This window comes from Mixophyes fleayi, chromosome 2, assembly GCF_038048845.1.
Source record: "Mixophyes fleayi isolate aMixFle1 chromosome 2, aMixFle1.hap1, whole genome shotgun sequence".
Taxonomy (NCBI): Eukaryota; Metazoa; Chordata; class Amphibia; order Anura; family Limnodynastidae; genus Mixophyes; species Mixophyes fleayi.
Window position 1 is genome coordinate 308,366,402 of NC_134403.1, and position 26,821 is coordinate 308,393,222.

The following is a 26,821-nucleotide window of genomic DNA, read 5'->3' on the forward strand; positions in this document are numbered from 1 at the left end:
AAGGTTCCTGTTCAAGCACCCCTGAAGTGTAAGGATCACTCCCTAAGGCTCTCGCAGAACAGATTCCTTCTTGGCCCCGTGGAAGGTAAAGCAAGCTGCATAATCTTAGCAAACAACTGTGTCAAGGGATCTTGCTCAAGCTGGTTCTGCCATCTCAATGGAACCACCTGCAGCCAAGTGTGGCCATTGGCTCTTTCCCAAATGCTGTGCATAGGTCATCAGCACCTAATGAGGCACCAGACAATTTGAAATGACACTTTGGGCAGACAAAAACCTTGCTGACGTCCCCCTTCCAAGCTTAGCCTTGAATGTACTCTCCTTATTATCAGACATAATAAGAAAGAGGAGGAATGATAGAGGTGAGAGCTGCATCACAAAAAAACCAGGAGGATGTGAAACTGCAGAACTTACCCATACTCCTGGGCAGACTACAGAAAACAAATTACACCCACCCTTCAGACACTACTTCTTGCAGATGGAGAGAGCAGAAGAGGAGGAGAAAGAGTGTTTTCCTCAGTGAGAGGGGGGGGGGAGAGAAAGTAGGTGCAGCAGATTGGGATAGAACCCCTCCTCCTCCCCAAGCACCCTTTCTGTGCCTCGTATGGGACTTCCATGACAGGCAGCATGGACCTGACCACATTCATAGTGACGACATCAGGTGCCCCTGCCAGTGGATCAACACCCAAGCTGTTGGATGGAAAAGGCATATTCCACAGTACTAAGAACAAAAAAAGGATTCTGGAAGGAGCGTTCTGAGGGGCTGACAAAAATAACAGTTCACAGATTGCAATATTTAGCTTACCAACAGTTAGTAACGCAATGCATTTACATCAAACACCCTCATTAAGTATTTACCTTGTTAATTTCATATTGGCTAATGGGTATGACGCTATTCACCACATTCTCTCCAATTTCCATGAGCTTTTTCTGGATGTGTTCAACTATGTTATCTCTGGGCTGGTCTGACAGGATCTGGCTGATCACGTAACTTAAAGAAAATACAGATAAAATGACACAGTAAAGACAAAACTGGGATATCAGGATCAAGAAAGATAATTTGCAAAATTTGTAAAAAATGAAATCAATTATCATTAGTGGTAAGTTAACTTGCTATCATTGAAAATACAATTGCATCTTAAGTGAAGCACAGCACTGAAAAATCACAAATAGAAGGAATCATGCCAAAAAAATTACAGTCAAAGGGCTTTGGTGTTTATCCTTTTAACAGTTTTTGATTTTACATTTCTTACAATATAGTATTGTATGGTTATGTTATATTATAATACAGTAACATTACTTAAAAAGTGCATTTAGGGATGAAAAACATGGGCAGAAATGTCACTTGCATAAACAGAGAGCACTGGAGGTGCTGATGTCTCAGAGAAGCACATATTAGATGTCATTAATAAAAACGTGAAAGCAAACAAAACCCCAGGACCAGACAGCTATACAGCCTCTTGCCACAAATCATTGTGCTATCCTTTCCTCCCTGTTCTACAGTGTCTTAAAAAAAAAATAACCCATTCTCAAAAGAGGCTCTCAAGGCTAGAATTATAGTCATCCCAAAGGAGAGCAAAGGACCCGTTCAACAGTGAGATGTGCTGGTAGTGAGCTTTTAACATGATAATTAAGATATACACAAAGATCATAATGTCCAGAAAGACTAAGAGTACTGCCCACTGATCCATTGTGACCAGGTGGGCTTTATGCCTGGCAAACAACCCTGCAACAACACCATAAGTGTGATCGGCCTTACACACACTACAAATAGTCTGCATTAATTGAGCCCTATTTCTCGGCATGATCGTGGGTCCTGGAATTGAACAGCTCATCTGGCATTCAGTGCGCGTGAGTGAAGTCTGAGGCAACTCATGCTGATCTGAATTCCCCAAGAGCCTTCCTTATTTTGGTGACCAATAAATATCAGAACATTAAAACTGCAGCCATATTTGACCAATAACAGATGATGAAATTAAAGGTTTATATACCTAAATTATTTTGCAGTAATATGTTCTTTTGAACACATTATTACTGTTATGTGGGAAAATCAATTGCTGGTGATCTGCTGCCGGACATCACCACATTGTCTGGCTGCACACATTGCCGGCCATTACGATAGGGACTCTCCGCTGAAAAATAAGCAGATTCCTGCCAGAACATATGCGCAATGTGTCTTTATGGACATTGCGGAGACACACTACTCTTAATTGAAATTCGCTTTTTTTTTTTTTTTAATTTACTGTTTGGAGGATTAAATGAAATAAATCTACGCAAAACAAGAGAGTCCTTTACAAAAGAAAAAAAAAAAAAAAAAAAGTCCTGTCCATTTTCAAATTGACATGGGAATCAAAATTGCTTTTCCATTGTAATAATTAATAACTTCTGTGAGTGCGACAGGTCTTAAGATGAGGGGGAGGGGCGGGGGCTCATTCACTTAAGGTTTGAATGATTGGATGGAACAAAATCAGATGATTTCAATCTTAAGCAGCCTGGTTGTCCCTTTATTACACAATGTGTGCAATTGATGTATTTTGTTCCTCTTGTGTACAGTAGAATACCTCAGATGTGCCATTGTCAACACTTAAGGAACATGTGATTCATACCACTAAATCTGGAGTCCCTACTGCCTGTGTTTTCTTTGTCAAGCAGGAGTCCCTTACTGAGCTGTAACAAAAGCACACAGCATTTAATATTTTCATATTTGTTATTGTGCTTTTTACAAGATAAAAATTGGGAGGTAGCACTATGCAGCAAAGCAATTTGAGCTTATTGCGAGTCCGGTCTCCATAGAGAGAGAGAGAGAGACTGGATTTTTTGAATGTTTTTTTCCAAGCATTATCTGTTTCTACTTTAATCATCCATTTTTACATTTCACTGTTGTGCATAGATAAAAACTAACCCTGAATGCTGACCCATAAATAAGCAACATCAATAAAGTGATAGCTATGTTGAAAATGAAATGGCATGTTTACATATATTTACCTACACGTCGTTACATATATTAATAAATGAAACCCTAAGCGCCCTAATTCCCATCATACAACTCCTATCTCCCTCTGTGTTAATGCATACAGATCCCATAGGATCCACTTTGTGCTATATGAATAATAGGTTAATAATGGACAAACAGCGCTTTACAAATAATGTTTAATCCTTCACATCAGTTTCTGTCCCAGTGGAGATTGCAGTGTAAATTCTCTACCACAGGGATGAACGTACAGGACCAGGAGGAAATCCACACAAACTTGCGGACAAATGTCCTGGTCAGAATAGAATCCATGGCTCAGCTTTGTGAGGAGGCAATTCTGTCCACTGCCACAATCCCTCTAGATTAAAGCTAATCAACTACTGCTAATTGAACGCAAAAGCAAGTTTTGTTTTAGATCAGAATCCTTTTTTTTTTTTTTAAATTGTCATTAAAGGTTTGTCAACTTATGTTAATTAGCACAAATACTCCTCATTCACTAATCACGTACTGAAACGAAAATAAATGTCAGTCAAAAGATACAGTGAATATTTGTATTACAGTGATGACATTATGCTGAGCCCCACACTTGGGGAGATGAACCACATATGCCCAGTGCTCTAAGAGCATCCCAACACAGGTCCATCTCCTAAAGAGCACCTTAACGCTCATACAGTGATAAAGGTTTCCATGACTTTTTTGCTTCAAGGCTAGGTAGGACACTTTTCCTGGGATTACCCAATGAACTGGGTGGGGGGAAATCTTCAGCAAAGTGCTAGACAGAAAGCCATATCAACACCTGTGACATGCAAAACACCATCATAAAAGGTCATACCTGAAAAAGAAATGCAGTTCGTAGTTTTTAAGTGCCCCATGCAAAGTGGCACACTGTGCATTCAGTGACCTCTCACTCGAGAGCTCTAAGCACCTCAACCTTTTGGCCGGAAAACCTACAATTTGGAGCAGCATGCCTAAAATAAACTAATCACATTAAAAAAAATGAACCCATCCATCTTAATTCTACCACTGCAAGCTTAATTAAATTGTGCAGCAGTGCTCCTCACACAGATTATATAAAAACAGAATTAATTTGGTCTTATCTAAGTATTTGACATCACAAAGAATTAGTAACATTTTTGTAATTTTGATGTTTGTAAATTTGGGTAATTAGTTTCCAAACAAAAAGATTAAATAACTATCTTTCGTGGAAATAACTGTACCTTCTGAGAATGGATCTCAAACAACATGAATTATTTAAAAGGAAAATTCACCTACTGCATTTACCTGATCTGCCTATATGCAAAATACACATAGCTGACCACTGCAGAAAATCTAATGCTGAGTGAAGTTTGAACTGGGAGCACCAGGAAAGCATACAGCAGCAGCTGTTACCCAGAGCAACCAAACAAAAAATATTACTCTATTGGAGTTTAAATCTAAATTAAAGCTCCTATGCATTTGGGCTTTAAATATTTAATGGAAGCCTCTCATTTACTTAATGGACATGCCCAATGAGTGGTAGAACATACACTAGGATATACAGCTCCAGTGAAGTACTAGATAAGTAAAAATAGACATGTACATAAAAAAATACTTAAAAATTTATAATTTAATCTAATGCTTTTAGTTTCACATGAAGGCAACAATTTAAAAATGTTGGCTAAAAAAAAAAAGAAACTTACTTTCCAGCAACTTTAGCGAGTTCACACCAGTCTCTTCTAACAATATCAAGACCTTTGAGCTCCTGTTTAGTGACATATTTTCCATCACCCGTAGGCTCAACTGTGAGAGCAGCATATTTCTTTTTCTTCAATAGCAGAAGAGACTTAAAAATACCATCAATGTCGATCTCCAGTAGTTTGTAGGATTTATTTATTTCACTTTTAACCTGGGAATGCACAAACAAATCTCAGAGCTTTATAACCAGAGTTTAACAGAAAGTAGTGTACAAATGCACATAGGGCAAGTATGCTCATATGAACACATCTGCATCCACAAAATGGTTACAGATCCTAGATAGAGAGCAGAGATTATTTTGTAGGATGTGTCTCAAACTAATACATGGAGAGGCTTCATAAATAAACATGCCAATAATGATGTGATTTTTTAAGGTTGTTTTTAATATTTAATAGTTGTAAAACTGGACAGGTCACTGATTAAAAGGGCTTGTTACTCCCCAAGCAATAAATGCCAACCAGTGATTTCGAAATCTTGAAGTTTAGGAAGCGAGAAAGTCCATTACAAAAGGGAGCTGCTCATAACCATTCTTATCCAGTTCTCTCCAACACTCAAGGATCCCCCCCTTCACTAGCTAACTTCTCCAAGCTTATCACTATCAAAATAGCCTTGGAATTTAATGGAAGGAGTGTACACAATTTAAGGGAAAATTAATGATTATTCAGCTAGAGCAGAGATATTTAAAAGTATTTTTCTGACATGAATAGTTCTGTAGCTGTAGGATTACGTCTTTCTACAAATTTAGTTATACATTTGTCACGGAAGGAAAGTTTTTTCATAGCTTTCCTTTGAATAAAGGATTTCTTTATAAGTCCCTTTAAAAAAATATACTCCACTATAACGGTTTCTAGGTATATATTTCCAATCTTTGATACTCTAGGCAATTTTACTTAAACCTTCACATAAGTCCTTTTCAAAAAATATACAAATTATATGATAAATGTTAAAACGTATAAAATAAATAAAAATATTTCAAGTATTGCCAAATGCAGACCTTGTTTCCCAACTTGAAGACTTCATCGAGGTTGTTGCAATTGGTGTTTATCATGATAGAATCTGTATCGCCATAAATAACTTCCAGATTCATCTGAGTTTAGAAAAAAACAAAAAACAAGTTACAGAACAACAAAAATGCCAATGGATTGGTCTACATTGCATAGTAACTTTTCAGCTTGCTTGTCTAGACTAAATTATTTCTTATCTTATTATCTTAAAGAAATCTGTATTTACATTGATTCCTTATCTAGACCAGGTTTATATATTTACAAGTGATAGGCGATGAACCCTTATTTTTACTTTTCATTTCAAATATGTTCTTTTTAGTTTAACTGTTTATCATTCACCCTAACTGAGTAAAGACAAAAACCAGGATGATCATCCAAGTGTATAACTGACTTGATAAGATATCTCATTCTACCTCATTTTAAATGCACATCTGAATTATGCATATCAAATATATACATATTTCTTAAAGCCATTTGCTTTACTCTGCACCAGCAATCTATTTATCCAAGTACAGCATTTTTGAAAGTGTAATGAATTACTACATTTCTTCATAGAAGAAATCCATTTATTGTATTCACAATGTAAACCTGAAAATTACAGCACTTCTAATCATATTTTTAGATCCCCCTCTCCAGCCCCATGTATGAAAGGGAAGCTGAGTTTTAGTACAGAAAGAAGAGAGGCCATTTCTCACTGTGGATTTTGCCTGATTTTCAAGTAATAAAAATAAATATAGTGAGGTAGGTTTTTTTTCCTTTTTTTTTTAAACTTAAATAACCACATGCAAAATAGATTATCTCTCACCCGTTGAAGGTACGAAAGTTCTTTCATATGGAAAATTCACAATGTAGATGAAAAATATTACAGGGTTAACCAATGACTCTCAGACAGACATTTGTCACTAAGAGCTTCTGCAGTGAATATGAAAAAAGTGTGGGAATTTGAATTAAATAAGCATATTTATATTGTAAAACCTTTAGTACTTCACAGGATAATCAGTCAAATTGTAACCTGAATACAGTAATTCAGCATGTAAAACTGATGAGACTCACCTCTGTCAAACAACTCCTGTAATTTTCATTTCACCATCAAATAATTGTTTCCCTTCACAATGTCTCCATTTGGCTCTGTTCCCCCATGTTTGCCTTTTTGCATTACACAACATTTGTGCGAAGTACTATATTTCATGCCATCTCAATTACACATCTGATTTATTTATAGAGGTGCTTTAAATAGATTACACTAAAGTACCACCTTTTGTTTTAATCCGGATTAAAATGATGAATGACTATCTAAACCTGACCAAAAGACAACTAATTAACCGTATAGTGTACATTCTGGTCTACACCATAAAGCACAATAATAAAAATAAAATATCATTTTATCAACTATTTTGGTACTGTACAAGCATCAAGTACCTAAAAACTAGACCATAAAAGAGAAAAGAAAAATTGGCTGCTAAATAACAAAAATATAATTATTCTTTTGAGTTAACTGTCAGGAGCCGAGCCATAGACAATAGTGCATATTTTATACTCAGAATAGTATATAAAGCTGAAACTATTTAGCCGAAAATGAAGGGAGCCAGAAAAACAATCATAATAAACAACACTGCAGCTTATACAATATAGCGGAACTGCAAGTAAACTCTAATTAACACTGTTGCTAATTTGCTGGAAAGACTCGCATACAGGCTTCAAGCAGTGCTCCATCATATCTGTGTTAGAGAAAGAATGAAGCTATAATCCATTAGTAAGGATTACATTGGTAAATAGGCATCCAAAGAGAACAGCTTTCCAGTTTGTTTGGGTTACAGTTTTGTAATGCACAACAACTTCGCCAGGTGTGGCCTTTTTTGTTTTGTATGTTTGTTTTTGTTAGCAGATTAAAAAGAAGAGGGAAAAAAAAGAGGCAAAGAAACAAAAACACATAAAAGCCAATGTACTTACCTTCTGCACCATCTCCTTGGTATGCAGCAGAATCTAGTGGCACAAAGAGATAACATTACTGAAATACCTGGGCAATGGATTCACACAGAATGTATATTTTATATAAGCTTTAATACCATGAATATGGATTCATGTACATAAAGTGTACACTTCAAGCTCATAGCATGACATTCTGCAAAGACGTTCAAAGCAACATCAAATTAATAACAGCAGTGTCAGTAGTTTTACTTTTGTCAATAAGGGATTGATAGTACATGATAAAGTGAACATTGTATTTTTATTTTGTAACGAAAAACCCCCCCCACTACACCTCCGTCCACCCTTCCATTCTCCTATAGCAGATGCAAATTAAGTGACTCATTCATTCAACAATTTTATATATTTTAAAACCATTATTTAGATAAAACAGTATATAATGTTTTAAATACAGTAGAGTATGTTTATATGAATATGACAGGCCCAGTGTTACCATTGGTACATGTATGAGAGATGTGGAGTGAGATATAGGTGAAACATATATCATTTACCCCTATGAGAAACCACTGTATGGTGGGTACATGCCTCTTCACATAACTCAGACATAAATGATATCCTTATCTTTAAAGTCCACATTTATACTACAAAATGCGGCCCCTTTTGTAGAACCAGCACTTATTCAAAGGGCTTAATGAACCCTAGTTCATCACCACCTCTTCCGTATGCCAGAAGTGATATGCGGCACGGACAGATTAAAACCACTTAGCCCAAGACCAATGTGGATCCTGGAAGTGCTGTGAGTCCCCCATACTCCTGTTACAGCTACTGTACCAGCTCTTACGCCGAGTGGCACTGAGCCCAGGCGCCAGAGTTTGACAAAGGACATAATATGGTATGGTTATCATCATTAGTTTAAAAGCCAAAATACATATAAATCTGTAATTATAAAAACCCAAATACTGGCAGATAGAATGAGGAAGCTATATGATCTGGCAAATAGCCCTATTCATTATTGTTAATATTAACTGAAGTAAATATTAAAATAGAAAAATACTACAGACATAACTCTAGTCTTTATGGAAGAAAGTGAGGAAACATTTCTAAGTTATATAGATGGATGTACCACACTCTGGATTGATCAAAAGGTTTGGCCAAATCCTTAGCATTTGTTCCAATTTTAGTGTACAGGCCAAAAGAAAAGGAAGTCAAATTCTCCCGTCTAATTTTAATATGCAATTTAGGAAGCAGCATTATAATATGTTCACATGCATGTTCATCCATGCAACCTATTGGTGACTGCAAGAACACATTTCTTAGATTCATTAAACATTTTTTAGGCATTTACCAATGGTCGCATGAACAAACCCTGCGAAAACGGGGGAAAAAGAAAAAGTAATTGCAATAAAGCTTCAAAATTAAATATGCATGTGACTAACTAATGAATACAACATTTAGCAGTGCATAGAAAGTAGATTTTTCAAGCTGTAACTTTGAGGAAGAACACAGGGAGGTGGGTGATGGATATAAAGCGCAACATGTTCCTTTTCAGAGGCCAGGAAAACACAACAGAAAGTGATGGCGCAGCTGCCACTAAAGAACTCAAACAAAGGAAGTGCAGATGATTGTCTAATAATTTCATAAAACATTTAACTAGAAACAAACATTTTCTTCTCATTTGTACTCATTTAAATCTCTTGTAGTCTTCTTGCCACAAGCGCCTTGTATAAAATATATACGTCACCCTTATTAGTAGGTAGGCTTTGAGTTTTTTCCGGTGTCTAATTTGAAGTATTGTTACTTGCTTGGATGTTGCGCAGATTGATTTATTCAAGAGAACCATATGGGACTGATTGCAAAACAAATCATCACATTCAAAACTATTTATGCTTCACAAACACCAACATTGTGCCATTTGCTCTATTGTTTGGCTGTGTAATACCAGTTGCACAGTAGAAACACTGCATTCTTACAGTAAATCCAAAACACAGTTTGAAGTAAGAGTGAAGAGGGTGAGGCACGGTCTGCTCATGGAACATTAAGTGGGGTTCATAATATGCCCGAAACAATAACACTAAATAGTTAACACATCAGATAAATGTCAGATTGATATAAAGCAAGAAACAAAAACACCAATGCCATTTACTTGAATGCTTAAAGCCAAAAGGAGTGAGACACTTTTAGTGCCATTGCCAAACGTTTTACTAACCTGCCAATCCAACTCCTTGGAGGCCAAGCCAGCAGAATCTAGCGTGCACATACATTTCTCTAATAGCACTGGAGAATGGTACATTTTTAACTTAAAAATAGTATAGTGGAAAAGATCAAAAGACAGAACAAAAAGCTTTAACTGATTTAACCCTTTCAGAACACTGGAGCATACCTATGTTGTCCAGTTGTTTCCACAAGCCATGAGAGTTTCCCATTGATCAACAGGGATCAGCTAATAAGAGGAACAGCTATACACGTATCATGTACCATTACCTCTACAGATAATGGGGGTGAATGCTTGAAGACTGCGCACATCTTCAGTTCTATTGGCGGTAAGGGGTGTTGGATAGATAGTAAAAGGGATTGCTCATTCACATATATCTTTTTATGCTTAGGACATGAAAATATTTTTCTATGTATGTAGCAAAATACACTTGGTAAGCAGAAAATCATGTTATCGGTAAGCTCTCACGAGCAGAGTCCTCTGTGTCACATCTGCACCTCCTTTGTCAACCTCGTATGTACATATCCAGAATAAGGTTTTACTAAACCCTAGGACAATGTGCCAGCATCACCCACCTTGCCTTCCACGCCAGGCGAATATGCGGTAGGTTAAAATAAATATGTTCTTAATTTAAAGTCCCCTTTTTTTCATCCCACCAACCAATGTTTATATTCTCATATTTTCAAAACTCAGCTCCACTTGTCTTTTTAAAAGGGTCCTGGACATCTTTGTCATCCATTTTGTTTTCATTAAAATCAGAACTGTATAGCCAAGCAGTGGCATGAACGACCGCTACTGAGGGTGAGGATATGAAGGGGAGAGGGCTGTCACGCTTGCTCCTGTTGCCATCCTTGTCACTCCTACTTGCTTATACTTAAGCGCCCGCCCAAGGATAACTCATTGTCTTCAGCCTTCAGCATGGGAATACATTAAGATTACAACCTTAATATATTTTTCTTTTATGTTCACTTTATTTTGTAGAACAAATATTTGCTTATATTTTAAGATAAATTTCAGTTTATACAGTTCCCTGTCACAATCTTGCGCTCTAGGCATCAGCCTATTGCATAATCAGGCACCAATGCGATTCCTCCTCCAAATAAACAATAATAATGATCTGCTCTAATATTCTGAACACAATTTAAGCTGCCATCCCTGCATCCAAAATGAAATACTGCTATTTCTTTGTAAACTAATACCTGCGAAAAGTTTATTTTATCCCTGTGGGGAGATGGAGAGCAGTTAACCTAGCAAGAGAGGAACCACCCAATCTGAAATAATGGATATAAGCCAAGTGCTGTCTAGGCACGTACAACAAATTCATCTTTTCTTAGCACTAACACACAATTTAAGGATTCTAGTGGTAATTTGTTGGAATCTTTAATAACCAACATGATGCAAATAATTTAGGAGTTGTTTTGATGTATGCAGATGTTCCTTAAAGGAAAGAGAGTATATATAATCAGTGCAAGTGTGTATCTTTTTACAAATAATTCCTTTCACAAACTGCATATCAGGTCATTCTTATAAATTTAAAAAAATTGATAGTACCAAAATGCTGTTACCAGTATAGAAGTACTGTACAAGCAACTTTTAGTGGCACAAACTCCCAGAATCTCAAATCTAGTCACTGTTGTACAAAGTTTCTCAAAAACTGAATATGAACTAACAACCATACTTACACTGATGGAACATAAAAGGTTATTACCAAATATGCAAGGGCTTGCCCACTTGTACATGCGTAGGGCTACCACAGTATCACAGGTCTGTGACAGTATCAGAAACTGAAATCTTATGTTCCTAAAACTATTACTATGAATGAGAATCAAAGCTGCAATCAAATGAAAAAATAAACAAATAGGTGTTTTTTATTTTCTTTAACAAATCAATTTGGCAGGCTATAAGAAAAAGCTTTGCAATTAATATTGTTTTTCCTTTTTCAGGCTGTTATTCCTGATTTAGAATTCTGCAGTCTTCACAGTCGTGTGACTACCATAGCAATCACAGTCACATGATATAGTGAGCAGAGGGGCTTTGGAACGCCCCTCTGAGCTATGTCTGCACTGTAAAATCCTCCCCAAACTGCCATTACATGACATTTTAAAAAAATTGGGTCTGTGTATGTGTTTGGCAGCCTTATTGGTCTCCTGTCCACAGACATTTTAAAAAAGGAGAAAATGCTATGTAAGATGACAGCTAAAAAAATGCATGCTTAACCTGCTATTAGAAAAAAAAAAAAAAAAAAAACACCTGTAATTTAAACAAAAAAAAAATAAAAATGACAAAACCAAATAAAAAATATATATATATTAGCATGGAAGATGTATGTAGATCTCAAACAACAATCTATATCAAAATTAGAAGTGCATGTAAAATTGCAATCTGTTCACACAATTTTAATGTTTAACTCCTTGGTTTTCAACATGTGGGTCAGGAAGCATCAAAAACAATCAACAAGGACGATTTAAGAGTAAATCCTTACCATTAATTAGGAGCATTTAAACAAAGCACAACACGCTTGACCAGACATAGGTGTATTTTAAATAGGACAGCAGTTGCTGTTACAGCAACTCATTTAGCACCAGTGACAGGACAGGGCTCATACATGACAGACATACATCTAATTCCAACCAATATGACAGAAGATCACTTGGAAGTGGTGACAGCTAGTATACAGGGGGGCTCAAAAAAGGCTTGCTAGCTTCATTAATAAGCCAATACTGAAGTTATCTCATTTCACTGCAACACCTGCATATTTATCTTTCCACCATCAATTGGATGATGGAATTTCACCCCCTCCACCCACTTCAAGCATATTTCAAAAATGTGCCAACTTAAAGTGAAAAAAAATAATAATAATAAAAATAAACTTTATGCTTAATTTTTTTCCTCCTTAACAAAGTACAGCTGTTGAAAATAATTGTTCAAGATCTTACCCTGTAATGTCAACTGCAGCAGAACAAAGAGTATTTAATTAGCAAATCTATTCAGTAATTCAACACCTATTATATCAAATGCCTTCGTGATTTTATTCAGGATAATTGGCTAAGAGGGTTATTACTGACATTCAGATAGAATTTAAAATTCTTCCACGAGTCGAGTCATAATAGCAGTAATGATCTCCCCAATCAGGAGATTGTGTGTCACACAAGGCTCTCCGGCATAGCAGCAGAGCCCATTTCCTGACTTCTTAATTCCCGGCCTCAGCTCAGTGAGGGCTCTTCATGTCGATATTTCACTCTGTGATGCAGCTTTAATGGGACTCTATTAAAACACGCAGAACAAAAAAGGCGACAATTTCATTCTTTTTTTTTTTCCTCCCCCATGTGCGCGTGTTGAAGAGTGACAGCACTGCCGTCATATCAACCAGCAAAGAGTTTGTGATAGCTGCAATAAAGGTTTGTGTAAAAGGGCAGGGGATGTCTAATTAAAAACAGCAGGGCTTTCTTATAATTCTGACCCCCCCACACACCCCCATTGGATTTGCCAAATTTGTTTTCTTCTGAAAAAAAGGAAGGTTTCTATGCAGTCGTCTTAAAAGATCACGTAGGTGCACAATATATAGAAACATCCATCAAAAACTGGGAGAAGTCCTAGTTAAGTAGTAAAATATTACAGCATATGCATACAAGCTTACCCACCCACTGATATAAATATACACACAAAAACAATCCTATATATTAGAGATGCATGTTCCATATGCAAAACATACCCACATACTTCACACAGCCCAGCAGCAGCAGCATCCCTACCCACTTATTCATTTTAATATGTGCAGATTGTTAGCAGGAGCTGGGTTAGGGGATGATAGTTATGGTAAAGGAGGTTTTGAAGAGGCATTAGAAAAGTCACCATTGCTTAAAATACATCACAGGTATTACAAACTGCAATAAAAATCCAAATCATGCTCTGCTGACAACGTGTGACCCTCACAACGATATTGTATGACTATTTGCTTTACAGGCACCATCTTGTTATTTTACTTTTAATGAGGACATTAACCACATACTGCATTGATGATATGCAAATGTAACAAATACAGAGGATTGAAAACATTATTTTTGTACAATTTTTAGATTCTGTCACTATTACATACAAATAACTGTCTAATGCAGCGTTTCCCAAACCCTGCGCCGTGGCTCCCTGGGATGCCGCAGCCAGGGCCTGTGGTAAGAAAGACAGGGGGACTATTTGGTAATTATTTTGACTTAGGGGTGCCTTGAAAAAATTATGGCGACCCTAAGGGTGCCTCAAACTGAGAAAGTCTGGGATCCATTGGTCTAATGAAAGGCTTTGTTCACTTTTACTTTCCACTATCGGGGACTATATTTACAAGTGGCCATAGTGTCTTTTACAGGCCCGTATAATTCATAACGAGTTCTCCAGGTGACCGAACAGATCAAAAATGATTAGAGGACAGCCTGCTGCAAATTTCCTCCATTCTCATGTTAAACCGCATAACATGGCTAGTATTAAGGATGCTGTTACCGCTCATTATTAAACAGAGTATTAACAGTTATCTATATAGCACTTTACAGAGAATATTCAACCATTTAATTGTGGACATTATAATCTACATTCCTTACCACACAGACACACATATTAGCGTTAATTTCGTCACCAGCCAATTAGCCTATCCGTATTTGTTTGGTGTGTGGGAGGAAACCAAAGTACACAGCGGAAACTCGTGCAAACATGGAGAGAACATACAAACGCCACTCAAATTAGCCCTGGTTGGAAATGAAGCCATGCCCAAAAGAGCCGTGAATCCAGCTACTGTAACCATTGTGCCACATTTACCCTTGCGATAAATTAATATGTTAACTATCAAATCTGTACATATATTTTTTAAGTATACTAAATGAATACTATACTAAATTAATATGCAATCACATACTTTAATAATGTAGAATGAGATTGTCTAATACTATATGCGCCCTTCCTTATTTGTAGCGTTCACATCCTTCTGGCCTTACTTGTCATATTAAAAAGTACACAAACAAACCAAAATTAGTTCTACATAAAGAATATTGGAAAAAAAAAAAATGTAGGATACTGCACGGCATTTATGTAAATATATATGATAAATTTGGGAGCTGTGTCTTGTTAAATGAAGGAAGACATGTGAGCGCTGAGCTTCATCTATCCCAGGCTACATTAGCAAATATTACATCTATTTTCAATGCTGTCTTACTCAAACGGTTGGGGGGTACTTCCAACAGAGGGAGGGGTCACAACAAAGGTCATCATTTCTATAATGGGAAGGGGAAGCCGGATCTCCAATTGTTAACAACATAGGCTTCATTTTACCCATGTTTCCTACAACAGGGAGGATTCCCCTCAGACATCCAGCTGACAATGGAGGAGATAGAGAGGCTCTTAAAGTGAGTCAGGCAAGAGAGTTTAAAACACAACCTCTCAACAGAGTTCCTTAAGGATATAGTTGAAATCACATTGCTATTAAAAGTAATTATAAAGACGCATGGAGACCATGGAGTCATTATCTAAGGAGGACACTGACCTCAGTACCTATATAATGATATGGAGTCTCTTAAATTTGAAACTATTTGAGAATATGAAACAATCCAGAAACAGTGATCTGGGACCTTTCATTATTAGGCTCTTTCACCATGTAATCAGAGACTTAATGTTACACATTGAGAGTGCACACAGGGCCCCTCATCCAAAGCATAAAAGCACTAATCCACTGAGAGTGAGTGTATATGAGTGTGTGAGTGTATGCTTGTATTCATATATTTGTGGGGACATTGACCCGTTTACACACCAACACTCTGGGGACTTTGGCTGTAGTGGGGACTAAAAACTGAGTTAACCTTAAAACTTACCAACGCTAATCAATGCAGGGGACCTGGCGAATATATTCAGCATCAAAATTTGGCATGTCACTTGACGGACAAAAGTGTGCGTGTGTCTGATGTGGAGGTGGAAGTGTACGCACGCCACCTAGGTTCGAAAGCACGCCAGAAGAGGAGATTGCAGGTTTCCTGCACTTTTAAACATAACGAGGATAAGACATGGTCACATTCTTCTCCAGCTGAAAGTAAATTGGGGACAGTGGATCTAGACACATCCCAGTGGTGGCTCCGACTATAGCCTGGAGTGCAGTGGAGATGAGTATGCCAATAACAGTTCAGAGGAGAGTGGTTCGGACACCCATTGCGCGGTAGTGGAACAAAGCGAAGGAAAATAGAGACACAGAATGCCGGAAAGATGAAAGTGTCCGCCCAAAAACTTTCCAAAAAAAGTAACGTCTCCAAGGCGAATAACTAAAAGCGGTACTGCTTGTACTGTGAGAAGCCCCTGTTAAAAATATCCTGGAATATTGAGCATGCTCACCGTAATGAGACTGAACTTGCCTGGGCCATGACAATTCCCAAGCCCTTGAAAGAAAGGTACATGCAATTGGACATCTTCTGAATAGAGACAACTTTGCACACAACTCTTATGTGGCAAGGATAGGACGTGGTTTTCAGAATCCATGCAAACTACCAAAGAGATGTTTCCCAAAGGCTTCATGCACTGACAACACATGAAGATATGTTAGCTACACACCAAAGGGACAAAAAACCTAAAAACTTGTCCAGTCTGTGTGCTTTTGATCAGCCTGCTCTATTTGGCATAATTGGTGGCTTTTGGAAGCTTTTGAGCAACATGACCTCAGATAAATTTTTACTCAGTCAAAAATGACCAATGCATCATGCAGATGGGGTAGCATCTCTTCAACCAGGTTGGGTTACATGTAAGCAAACACAAGTACATCTGTCATAAGCTTCGAGAAATGGGAAGAATATGGTTACATACCAGAAATGCTACTCCTTTGGAGAAGATGGAAGACTACCATCCCATCAAACTTTCTGCATGTAGTGCACACGGTGACGCTAACAGCTGGCTATGACGATGAAACCGGTACATTTAAGATAATCTCGCTAGCACTGTAGGTGGGACATGGCTTGCAAAAGAGACCGAGCATTTTGCAATGCCGAGCAATGATGAAGGGCTGCACTGCAGTGGTGGAAAATGCAGGCAAATTTAGGAAGATCTATGGGGCAAGATGAAACAAGTTGATCTCATCAGCTACCTTGAAAACTCTGAAGGAGTCAATGTGGAAAATGCCTCAGCTCTTACCATTCATTGAGGATGCGAAAAAGATGCACATGTATCTCAAAGTAGAAATAGCAAGCGTACGAAAGAAATCCACTGAGACACTTAACAATTGGGCATTGCTTGCAAAGGTCACCCTTGCACAGGTGATCTTATTCAATCAAAAAAGGAAAGGGGAAGTTTGCAAGATGTCGTTGACTAACTTCTCTTCAAGATATACGTCGGATGTCCACAGAGATGGTGCACTACTGCCTTCAGAGCTTTGAAGCAGCTCTGCAGGCACTTTACACAAATTGAAATTCAGTGAAAACGAAAAGGGAAACGTTGCAATCTTACAGACACCAGCAATGCAAAGCTCAATGGAACGTACTGCAGAAGAGCATGAAGAATGAGGAGTGGCTATCCAAAATATCTATAAATTTTCTAGACAAGCTGTGTTGTCGTCACATTTTAGAGGCTCTGACTGCATATGCCTCATTGTCCAAGAGAGTGAAGCTAAACATCCCCAAACATGTTGCCACCTTTTCAAAGGCTATCAACCTAAACAACATAGAATTGGATCAACAGGCAGACTTCCTTGGGCACAACATCAGGGTGCACCAGCAGTAATACGGCCTCCCAGAACGTACCCTCCAATAACTTGCCAATATCAGCAAACTCTCAATGGCTCTCAAGGGAAATGGCTGAATTCAAAGGCAAGAATTTGGAAGAGATGGACATTGATCTAGAAGGTTAAATTAGAAATCTTGTATCTGATGTACAGTTTTGACTTTTATCTTGGTCACTTACATATGTTCCTTTTTAGATCCGGTCCAGCTACAAAGTGACAAGTCAGAGGATGAGCAACCCCCTGAAACAGTGAGATAAGTGTGAATGCATTGGGTCAATTCATCACTTTCAGAACGAAGACTGTGTCTGGACCTGGCAACAGGGAACCAATAACCAGCCAAGGCTTCCAAAGGTCGTTGTAGTACATGGTGTTGCTTTCTCTGTTTTTCACAGATTCGTAATAAACAACTCTGTTTCCTTTCTAGACAAAGTAGTGCAGAAAAAGTTGGGACAGAGATCTGATCCAAACTGTGGACAAGCACATGATTTAGGTTATTCAGACATGCAAGGTGCCCGGAAAAAAATATTGCTTTGCATGTCTCATGGCTGAACCATCAGCATTGAGAGATCAAAACTGGTTAGCTCTGAAATTCTACCTGAAGAACAGTATTCCAGCTGTAAAGATTAATCAAAATCAGTTGAAACAATATGTAGTGGTTGACAAGGACTGTAACCTGTATGGCTAGGTGTTCGTGTATGGATGTCCTCAGAAGGTCAGAATACATTAAATCTTCCCCATCATGCAGTGGGTGTCAATTCAAACTAAAAATCTCAAGTGGTCGACAAACAGCTACTAAACATACCCATATGACTGTCCTGTTGAAAAGGCATTAGGAAAGGAGTGTCCCAACATGGCATGTTCCAGACATGGATCCTTATGATGCAATAAAAACAAATGTGTGTGATATAGATATATATGAAAAAAATAGATAGAATGAAAAAAAAAAAAAAATGGGAAACAAAAATCCAAAGTATAAAGAGATTAAAGAACAAAAGTAGGTGGAAATCAATAAATTGAGATATCAAACTGTTTGCAGTGCAGGTTAGGTTCCAAATGCGTTTCACCACAAATCTGTAGGTCCTGTTTCTTGAGTTTTCACATCCTTTCACTACCCCCTACTTTATCCACGTCTGAACCAAGTAAAATACAATACTCCACTCTTTACACGATATCTTCATATTAAAACACAACATATTTCCACATGTTTTGATGGCAAAACAGCACCAAGACTACAGACATACATTACCACAGCAACCAACTACAAACAGCACTACGTTGCTACAAACAGATAAGTATAACTTTATTCTAGTGCAACTAGGTGGAAGAACTAACATTACCTCCCATACTAGCCAAGCGCAATAGTATATTCTTAGCAGACTCCAATCTTTAACCTAGAATATACTCGCATACAACCATCGGAAGTGAAAAAAATAGAGGGCCATGGTAGCCACTAATGTGTATTAACTTCTTTATTAGTATGATAAACAAGGTATTAAAAACTCACTTAAAAAAGAGAAAAGTTCTATCTTATCTGAAAGAATGGTGCCCCCCTGGAGAAGATGACCTGCCACAGGGCTGGAAACCGAAAGTGACCACATCTCTCTCCAGAAACTATTATCCAGTACCTTTATACAACTTTAAAGCATAGACACAGCATATGGAAGGCCACACTACAAGTTTCAGATGTTGACTGCTTCAGGAGACAACAAACGTGTGTTTCTAATAGTTGGACAATTAATATGGGATCTATCTGCTCTCACTTAAACAGAAAGTAGAATGAATGTAGCTTGAACAAAAAAGGTGACAAGATTATTTCTGAAATACTTGAATGCAATATCCTAAGTCTAGGGTGTTGCACTAAAAACAAAACATTATACAATGGCTACTTCCTCTAGTGTGAGGTCTAAAAGCATATAATTACTCAAATGAGAAAAGTACACTATGTTCATCCTTAGGACAAACCATAGCATATTTCTTATGTTGCATTTATGAGCATAACTTTTAATAAGGTTATAACTTCCTACTTGGTGCAGACAAGTTAATGAAACGGAGTGAACACAAACTGACCTCAAATGTATATGTCCAAAAAAAAAACCACACTTTAAGATATAGAAGTAATCACCTGACACGTAGGATGTCATTACTCAAATTTGGAGGCTTTAAATTAAGTCATAAGTGTCAGTGAAATGCCCTACGGGGCTAGGACGGGCAACGCTCAGCTGTTAGATTGTGACTCATTAATCCCAACTAGCTGTGGACAAAGTTTAATGGAAGACCTTTTTATGTAACCTCTACGTGGCAAAAAGGCTTTTTACACCTAGTACAGTTGATATTTTATAAAAGGGACTTTAAGCTAGAACATCTTTTATTTTAAAAACAATATACTTATGTAAAATTGTGTACCCATAGCAACAATGTTTGGCATTTTTCTACTGCAGGTTAAAAAATGAATACATTCTAGTTGGTATGGAACACACATAAATAAGGTTGCTTACGCAGATTGCCTTGTGTCCTTCCAAACACCAAAACTTGGACAATTTTAAATTTTATCTTCTCGAATACAGAATTATAACATGTGCTTCTTTATTCTACAATTGAATTATTATTATTTTTTTTTTTTAAGAAATGACAAACTTAGACTTAAGGTGGTTTCACTTTTGAAATGCTAACAGAAAAAAAAGTGAGTTTGGGGTCACTGTCTTGCTGGAAGACCCATGACCTTTGAAAGAGACCCAGCTTTCTGACTCTGGGTCCAACACTGCACTCCAGAATGGCATGATAAATTTCAGATTTCATACGCACATTCAACACACCCAGTTCCAGATGCAGCAACAGCAACCCAAAGATAACACTTAACCTCCTTCATGTTTAAATATAGGAAAAGTGTTCTTTTTCTTATAACTTTCTGTAAATAGAGATGACGTGCTTTACCAATATGCTCTAAATTGGTCTCGTCTGTCCACAGGACATTCTCCTAGAAGGAATGTGTACACTAAAACAATCATACTTTGATCAAGGTGCTTTCTCCACCATACAAACCATCCTGCGCTGCAATCTTAAATCAAGTTCTCTCTTTTCCAGGTAGGTTGGCTATAGTGTCATGAGCCTTGAGCTTCCTAATAACATTACGTACAGTGGAAACGGGAACATCAAAGTCTCTGGAGATTGTAGACGAGCATGGACAATCTCAAGGCTACAAATCAACCGTCTGACCTCCTCAGACAATTCTCCAGCTTTCTTTCTTACACCATGCTCATTATAGTACCCACTGTGACACAAAACAGGAGGAGTCGTCCTTTTCACGATTCATGTTTGTTTAATGAGTGATTTTTATATTGAAGGCACCTGCCACTCACCACATGAAAATTATTTCTAACAACTTATAAAAGCTTCCAATAATTTTGCCTAGCCCATTTAAGGATTTCTGTGTGAAATAAACCACAATTGTGTTTTTATTCTACTTCAAACAGAAGAAATACATAGGTGGATAAAAAAATATTTTATTTATTTATTTTTATAGGTCAACAATTTTCTGGAAGAAATGGTGCATTAATATACAATTTTGCAATGTGCCAATATTTTTGCTGAAGACTGTATATACACACTTGTATTAAACTGGTCATTCAATCCTATCGAATAACCATGTTATTCGATAGGATTAACGCAAAGTCAGGATTAGCAGAAAGAATACATGGACTAATAGAAATTGGGTCTAAAAAGTCAAAATTATATTGACAGGTTTGCTAGATATCTGTAAACCTGAACACATTATTGAAATAACCTGCAATGGAAAACATCTCCACATTCCTTCAGATAGGCTCAATAATGCTCACATGCAGAATACAATGCATACAAATTTAAGTAGAAAAATAGGATATCTAGCTGCAAAATGTTCCCAGCATTGTGAAACAAGCAAGAAGTTTAGGACCATCCCTAAGGAAAGATCAGATAAATTCTGCCTTTATGCATAGTGCTGTGATCAGAGAGGAGAGAATAATGAAGCAATTATTTTTTACAAATAGTTATTTATGTTCTGTCATGGCTATAATGTGCTATAAACAATGTCTGTGGGCCGTCTCTTAAAAGTAGTTAATGAGTGAAAAAACTCAGTGGTTAGTGAATTTAGCACCTTATACAGCCATAGTAAAATCTACTCAGACCTTACTTTATAAGTGTACAATAAAAACCTAATATTGTAATTATAAGTCAGCAGCTCATATGTTCAGAATTATTCAACCACCATATATCACTCTGGTGATGCTCTTGTATTATGAAATATGCAATCTTAGCTTAACACTACACAGGGATAGTAGAACTCACACAGATGAAGATTATGGGAATTATGGTGTCTCAGGCAGGTCCGTTACCACTTTTACAACCTGTAGCCACCATCTATAAAATGTATCTGTATACATTTAATATCTATTAAATCGCACATAGATTACAAAAGAGCATATTCTTGAGTACATTTTCAATATTTATCCTTTATGTATATAGCACCACCTAGGCACTTTACATAGAAGCTTACAGGAAACATTTACAGATAATATTTACATATAATATTCAATCCTTCACATCAGTCCCTGCCCCCACTGGAACCTATTTCTCTACCACACATACTAGGGTTCATCTGGTCAGTAGCAGTGTGTTCTTGTATTGTGGGAGCAAACTGTGTAAGAAATACATGGAAAAACATGCAAATCAAACAAATCGTTCCCCGATCACAATAGAAACCAGCTCTGTAAAGCAACAATGATGACCATTGTGCCGCACTTGTAAAAAATGAAAGTCATATAAATATAGCACCAGTGTCACACGCCGGTCTCCCACAGCTGCCACTCGGGGACTGGCGCGCCTATCTGTTTTCCCCCACTCCGGCTCTCACGCCGGCGATGGTCCTGTGCAGGCCATTTCACCTGTTCTACCTGTCCGATGCTTCCATTGGCTGCTCCCCTCGGGCGCTCCTTTATAAGGCTCCTCCCCTCATTCCTGGTTCTTCGCGTTAGTCTCCTGGCCTGGAAGCAGGTGTACTACCGCTGATCTCCACTTACCTACGCAACTCGCTAGTGGTAACTGCCGTGGATGATCGCTCTTTACCTCTCTGTGTACTGCGACAGATCTCCGCTCACCTGCTCCGCTCAGTAGTGATAACTACCGCAGATCATCAACTCCCCATATCTCCAAGTGTTTGGTTGTAATTTACATTTACCTACTCCATCGATTGATGTTAACTGATGTAGTGCTCCACATGTTATCTATACTTGTGTACTGCCTCTACGTTCATCATCATCCACTCCCTAGTGGTTACCTGGGACAACTCTTATCTCGTGTCTGTTCTCTATCACTTCATACTGGGAACTTCCCTGGAGGGCCGCGACCTGCAGGGTGGAAGCTGCGAAACCCAAATTCCCTTGCGGGATTCCCTGGTGAAAACCTTACACTCTGTTAGACTCCGCGCCTCTGGGAGGAGTCCTGCCAATCCCAGTCATAACCAACAGGATCCCACTCATCCTAGCGGATACGTGACAACCAGTCACTTTCTGGGCCAAAACAATATTCAAGAAAGAGTATCAATTCATTACAGGCAAGTGAAAGAAAATTACTGCTGTCAGTTTGTATAGTAAATACACCTCTTTTCATACTCTCTGGCCTTGAGACAGCTCATTGGCTTCAAGATCTTCAAACAAAAGGAATGAGCAGCCTTTTATAAAAATCTAATGTTTAAAACAAAAAAACACACAACAACTTGTATTCAGTGTTCAATTCATCCACCAGGGTTTACAATGGTCCTAACACTCCCAAGCCATGCTACATATAAATCCTCTTCACACTCAGCCTTTTGAAAACAAGATCAATAGTTGTCAAAGTCTCTCCCCCAATAAACTTTACCCCTTAAGTCTAAGGAGTCCACGCTTCGCTCCTAATCACATATTTGGACCCAGCAGATCAAAGCATAGCATCCAAGTATGATCTTTGTTTACTTTCTGTACTCCAGTCAAAATTGAACACTATTATCCTTTGGGATGTTTATACATGAGCAGATCTGGCTGCTTTGGGTGTGCCCAATATGGAAAGTTCAAACCCTTCTTTGCTCAGGACAAACCATACAGGGAAGTTAGTGATGTCAGAAGATGAATGCAGGGGGTGTCATAATGACAAACATTTTAATCTGTCCCAATTACATATTGGGCCATAAATTGCCAGTTAGGTTTAAAAAGACCCAACTGTCTAGCAGAATTGCAGCATGTATGGGCAAATAATGGCAATTTGTGTTTGGTTTTGCTATTCTATTTGCAAACACTACCTTTCGACACAATAGCTTTCAGCCGGGAGCTTATGATAGACATAGATAACGTGTTTTTTTCCTATATCATCACATGGAACTTTATGATGTAATTTTTAACTGGTTAAACTAGCAGACATTAATTATCGAATATTTTATGGATGGTAAGTAATGCTTCTATTGATATTACTGCCAATACTGGGGCTAATCCTAATTTTAATATACTCGCACTAATGCGAACGTTTGTTTGACATTAACGCATATGTTTTGGCTACTCTCCCTGCGCCCCTCCTGACCGTAGGGCAGCATAAGGTAAAATTCCTGCAAAAATAACAATGGGGAAGTCATCTGGGAAAGGACAAAAACGTCTAAAGAATCACGGCTCAGTTTTTCAGTTATAGGATTTTTCCAAGTTGTGACATCACCTAGGCATCAACCTCTGGCACTTTTAATGCTTAACAAAATAGTCAGGATTCCATTTGAAAAAAACAAAACAGAGATTGATTTAGTGGCCTGCGAACCCTCAACAAGAATATATGTTTATGGTGGTCCTAAGATTACGTCACTAGATATCCTGAAGCTTTTCCATTGCAGCTGTCACTATTAAGTGAATTAAATGGAAGTTTTTCCCAAGCTGGTCTACCTGCAGTTCTCCTTACAAATCAGGGTACAAATTTATGTTCCAACTCATACGAGGGGTACGGAGGCTCTTGAAAGTTTTCTAAGTTAGGACACATTTATCATCCGCAGACTTTTGTCTTAGTCCAGCTTAGTGGCTTAGTCCAGCCATTTAATTGTACCTTTACATATTTCGTAAATTAAACTTTACTGACTTGCCCAAAAAATTCCAAATTTACCAATAAAAAGGTTTTAAAAAAATTGGTATATAACGGTCTTATGAAAATATAAGTTTTTTTCTGCCAGTCTTCAAATTGAACACGGTTATCCACATACAGGTGTATTGCTACGGTGTCCTATTATAGAAAAAATAGAGAAACACGCCAATCTATATGTAAGTGATTGAATTACCCTTACCAACTAATTAGATTTGCTAACATCAATCGTCTCAAGTTAGTCACAGCTTTTGTCAACCTTTAACCCTAAGAGGAGCTTCTGTTTTGACAAACCAGGCAGCTGTGGTTAACTTTTGTTTTTGATCTTCCTGTAAGGCAAACATATTGGCCACTGCCCAAAAAAAAATTCCTCTCTTTTAAACCCTTCTTGTTGCAGAAGGAAATGGTGTCCACAGGAACACAAAACCTCAAATTCATATTTTCAAAGATAACATCTAATATTAAAGTAAAAATTGCACTGGTCCAAACTACAATGTCAGCATTTTATTAGTTCAGAAAAATATATATACACACACAGACACACAGACACACACTCTACACCAACAAAAGATCATGAAATAATTAAGATATTATATGTGATGTTATATGTGATGTTTTTAATACAACCTTACTGTAAGTATAAGGCTATTTCCCTTTTCTACATTCAGGCGAACAAATATATTCATACACACACAAACATCAGATGGAAGGAGAAGATCGAAGGAAAAGGATTGAAAAAATAATATTTCTGGCTTGCGGACACCCCATTCCAATAGTCAGTTTGACATACAGAGGCTTTGTGAATGATAGATTTGCCTTATTGGCCTTCTGACCCCAGCCACGCGAATGTACTACTGAAAATGGCCCTGCTACATGGTACTGGCATGTTGACACCTGGGAAGGGAGTACAAAGGGTGGCAAAGTATCAGATCACTTTTCTGTCAGCTGCCAAGGGAGCGGACACTTAAACCACTTTAAAGGTCTCTCATTCTTCCCGTTAAAAAGGGGGTTCAAGGACATGGCAGCCGATCATGAATAAACATACCAGGAAATAGTACACTTGTCTTAAGAACAACAGTGTCGGTAAAGATCTATAGCTGAAAGACAGAACAGCTAATGAAAGAACACTAGCCCCAACTTAAAAATGTCAATGAGTGCCACTCAATCACTGTTGGGGTGAACTATGCAAGGTAGGGATTCCCATTCCTTTTCTGGCAGACAATTTGTTCACTTGACCTAACCCAAATGTAATTCTGTAACAACTCTCCGATGTCATTAACATCAGTTATCTTTATTGACAGAGAACAGACAGCTTAAAAACATTTCTGTGCATTTTCAAATTTGTGCTGTAAGCTACTGTGATCAATCTGCATATCAAAGGATTATTTTGGATCTTTTTCCCAAAACTTGTTCATTTTCAGGATCTGTTTTTCTACTAGTAAAACTTGAAAACAAAGTTTGTTTACAAAACAATACATGTTACAAATACAACAGAAAAACCTATTCAGCATCATTAAGACATAGTTGCATGTTACATGTACTGACAACTCTGAAATGACACCAACACACAGCAGGACAAAAATAGAACAGAACTCAAAAGCATTACTATGAACAGGAACGGGTGTTTGGAACCCTGCAGTCTTTTATTAAAGGGATTTACAGAGTGATTTATTACTTGCAAGTGCCAAGCAAAACATAACAACAACAGGAGGCTCAGGATGAAGAAATTGACTATGTTAATTATATCTACATTAGGAAAGGGATGCCATTAAAAAGTACTTTAAAGCTTGTTGTATTTCATAGAACTTGTAAGCAGGAGTCCCCCAACACAACAGTAGCTAAGAATGCAAGAGGAAACTATGGGTAAAAAAATAAAAATGGGAGTATAAAAAAAAAAAAAAAAGTGGTGATGGGTGTATGTGTATGTGGGGGGGAGGGGGGGCTGCTTTTGCACCTAGTTTCTGCCAATGTGACCAGCAGAAAACCCAAACAGAGATGTTGCAAGCGAGTACTTAACATTCTGCTTAGAGATGTTTCCCAGGGTTCTCCTATTGCACTTTGAGAGATTTACAAAAATGGCATTACCATGAAAGTATATACTACCCATCTAAACAAGGGTAAATGCTGGG

General features: G+C 37.7%; 1 protein-coding gene across 1 annotated transcript in view; it reads right to left on the minus strand.

Moving 5' to 3' along the window:
- POLA1 (DNA polymerase alpha 1, catalytic subunit) overlaps positions 1–26,821 on the minus strand; it is a 247,459-nt gene that overhangs the window by 140,521 nt on the left and 80,117 nt on the right. Inside the window, exons 26-29 of the mRNA XM_075197823.1 lie at positions 7,657–7,689; positions 5,697–5,789; positions 4,648–4,853; positions 856–988 (exon numbers count right to left, since the gene is read on the minus strand). Coding sequence (XP_075053924.1) covers positions 856–988; positions 4,648–4,853; positions 5,697–5,789; positions 7,657–7,689 — 465 coding nt within the window. The remainder of the gene's footprint in view (positions 1–855; positions 989–4,647; positions 4,854–5,696; positions 5,790–7,656; positions 7,690–26,821) is intronic.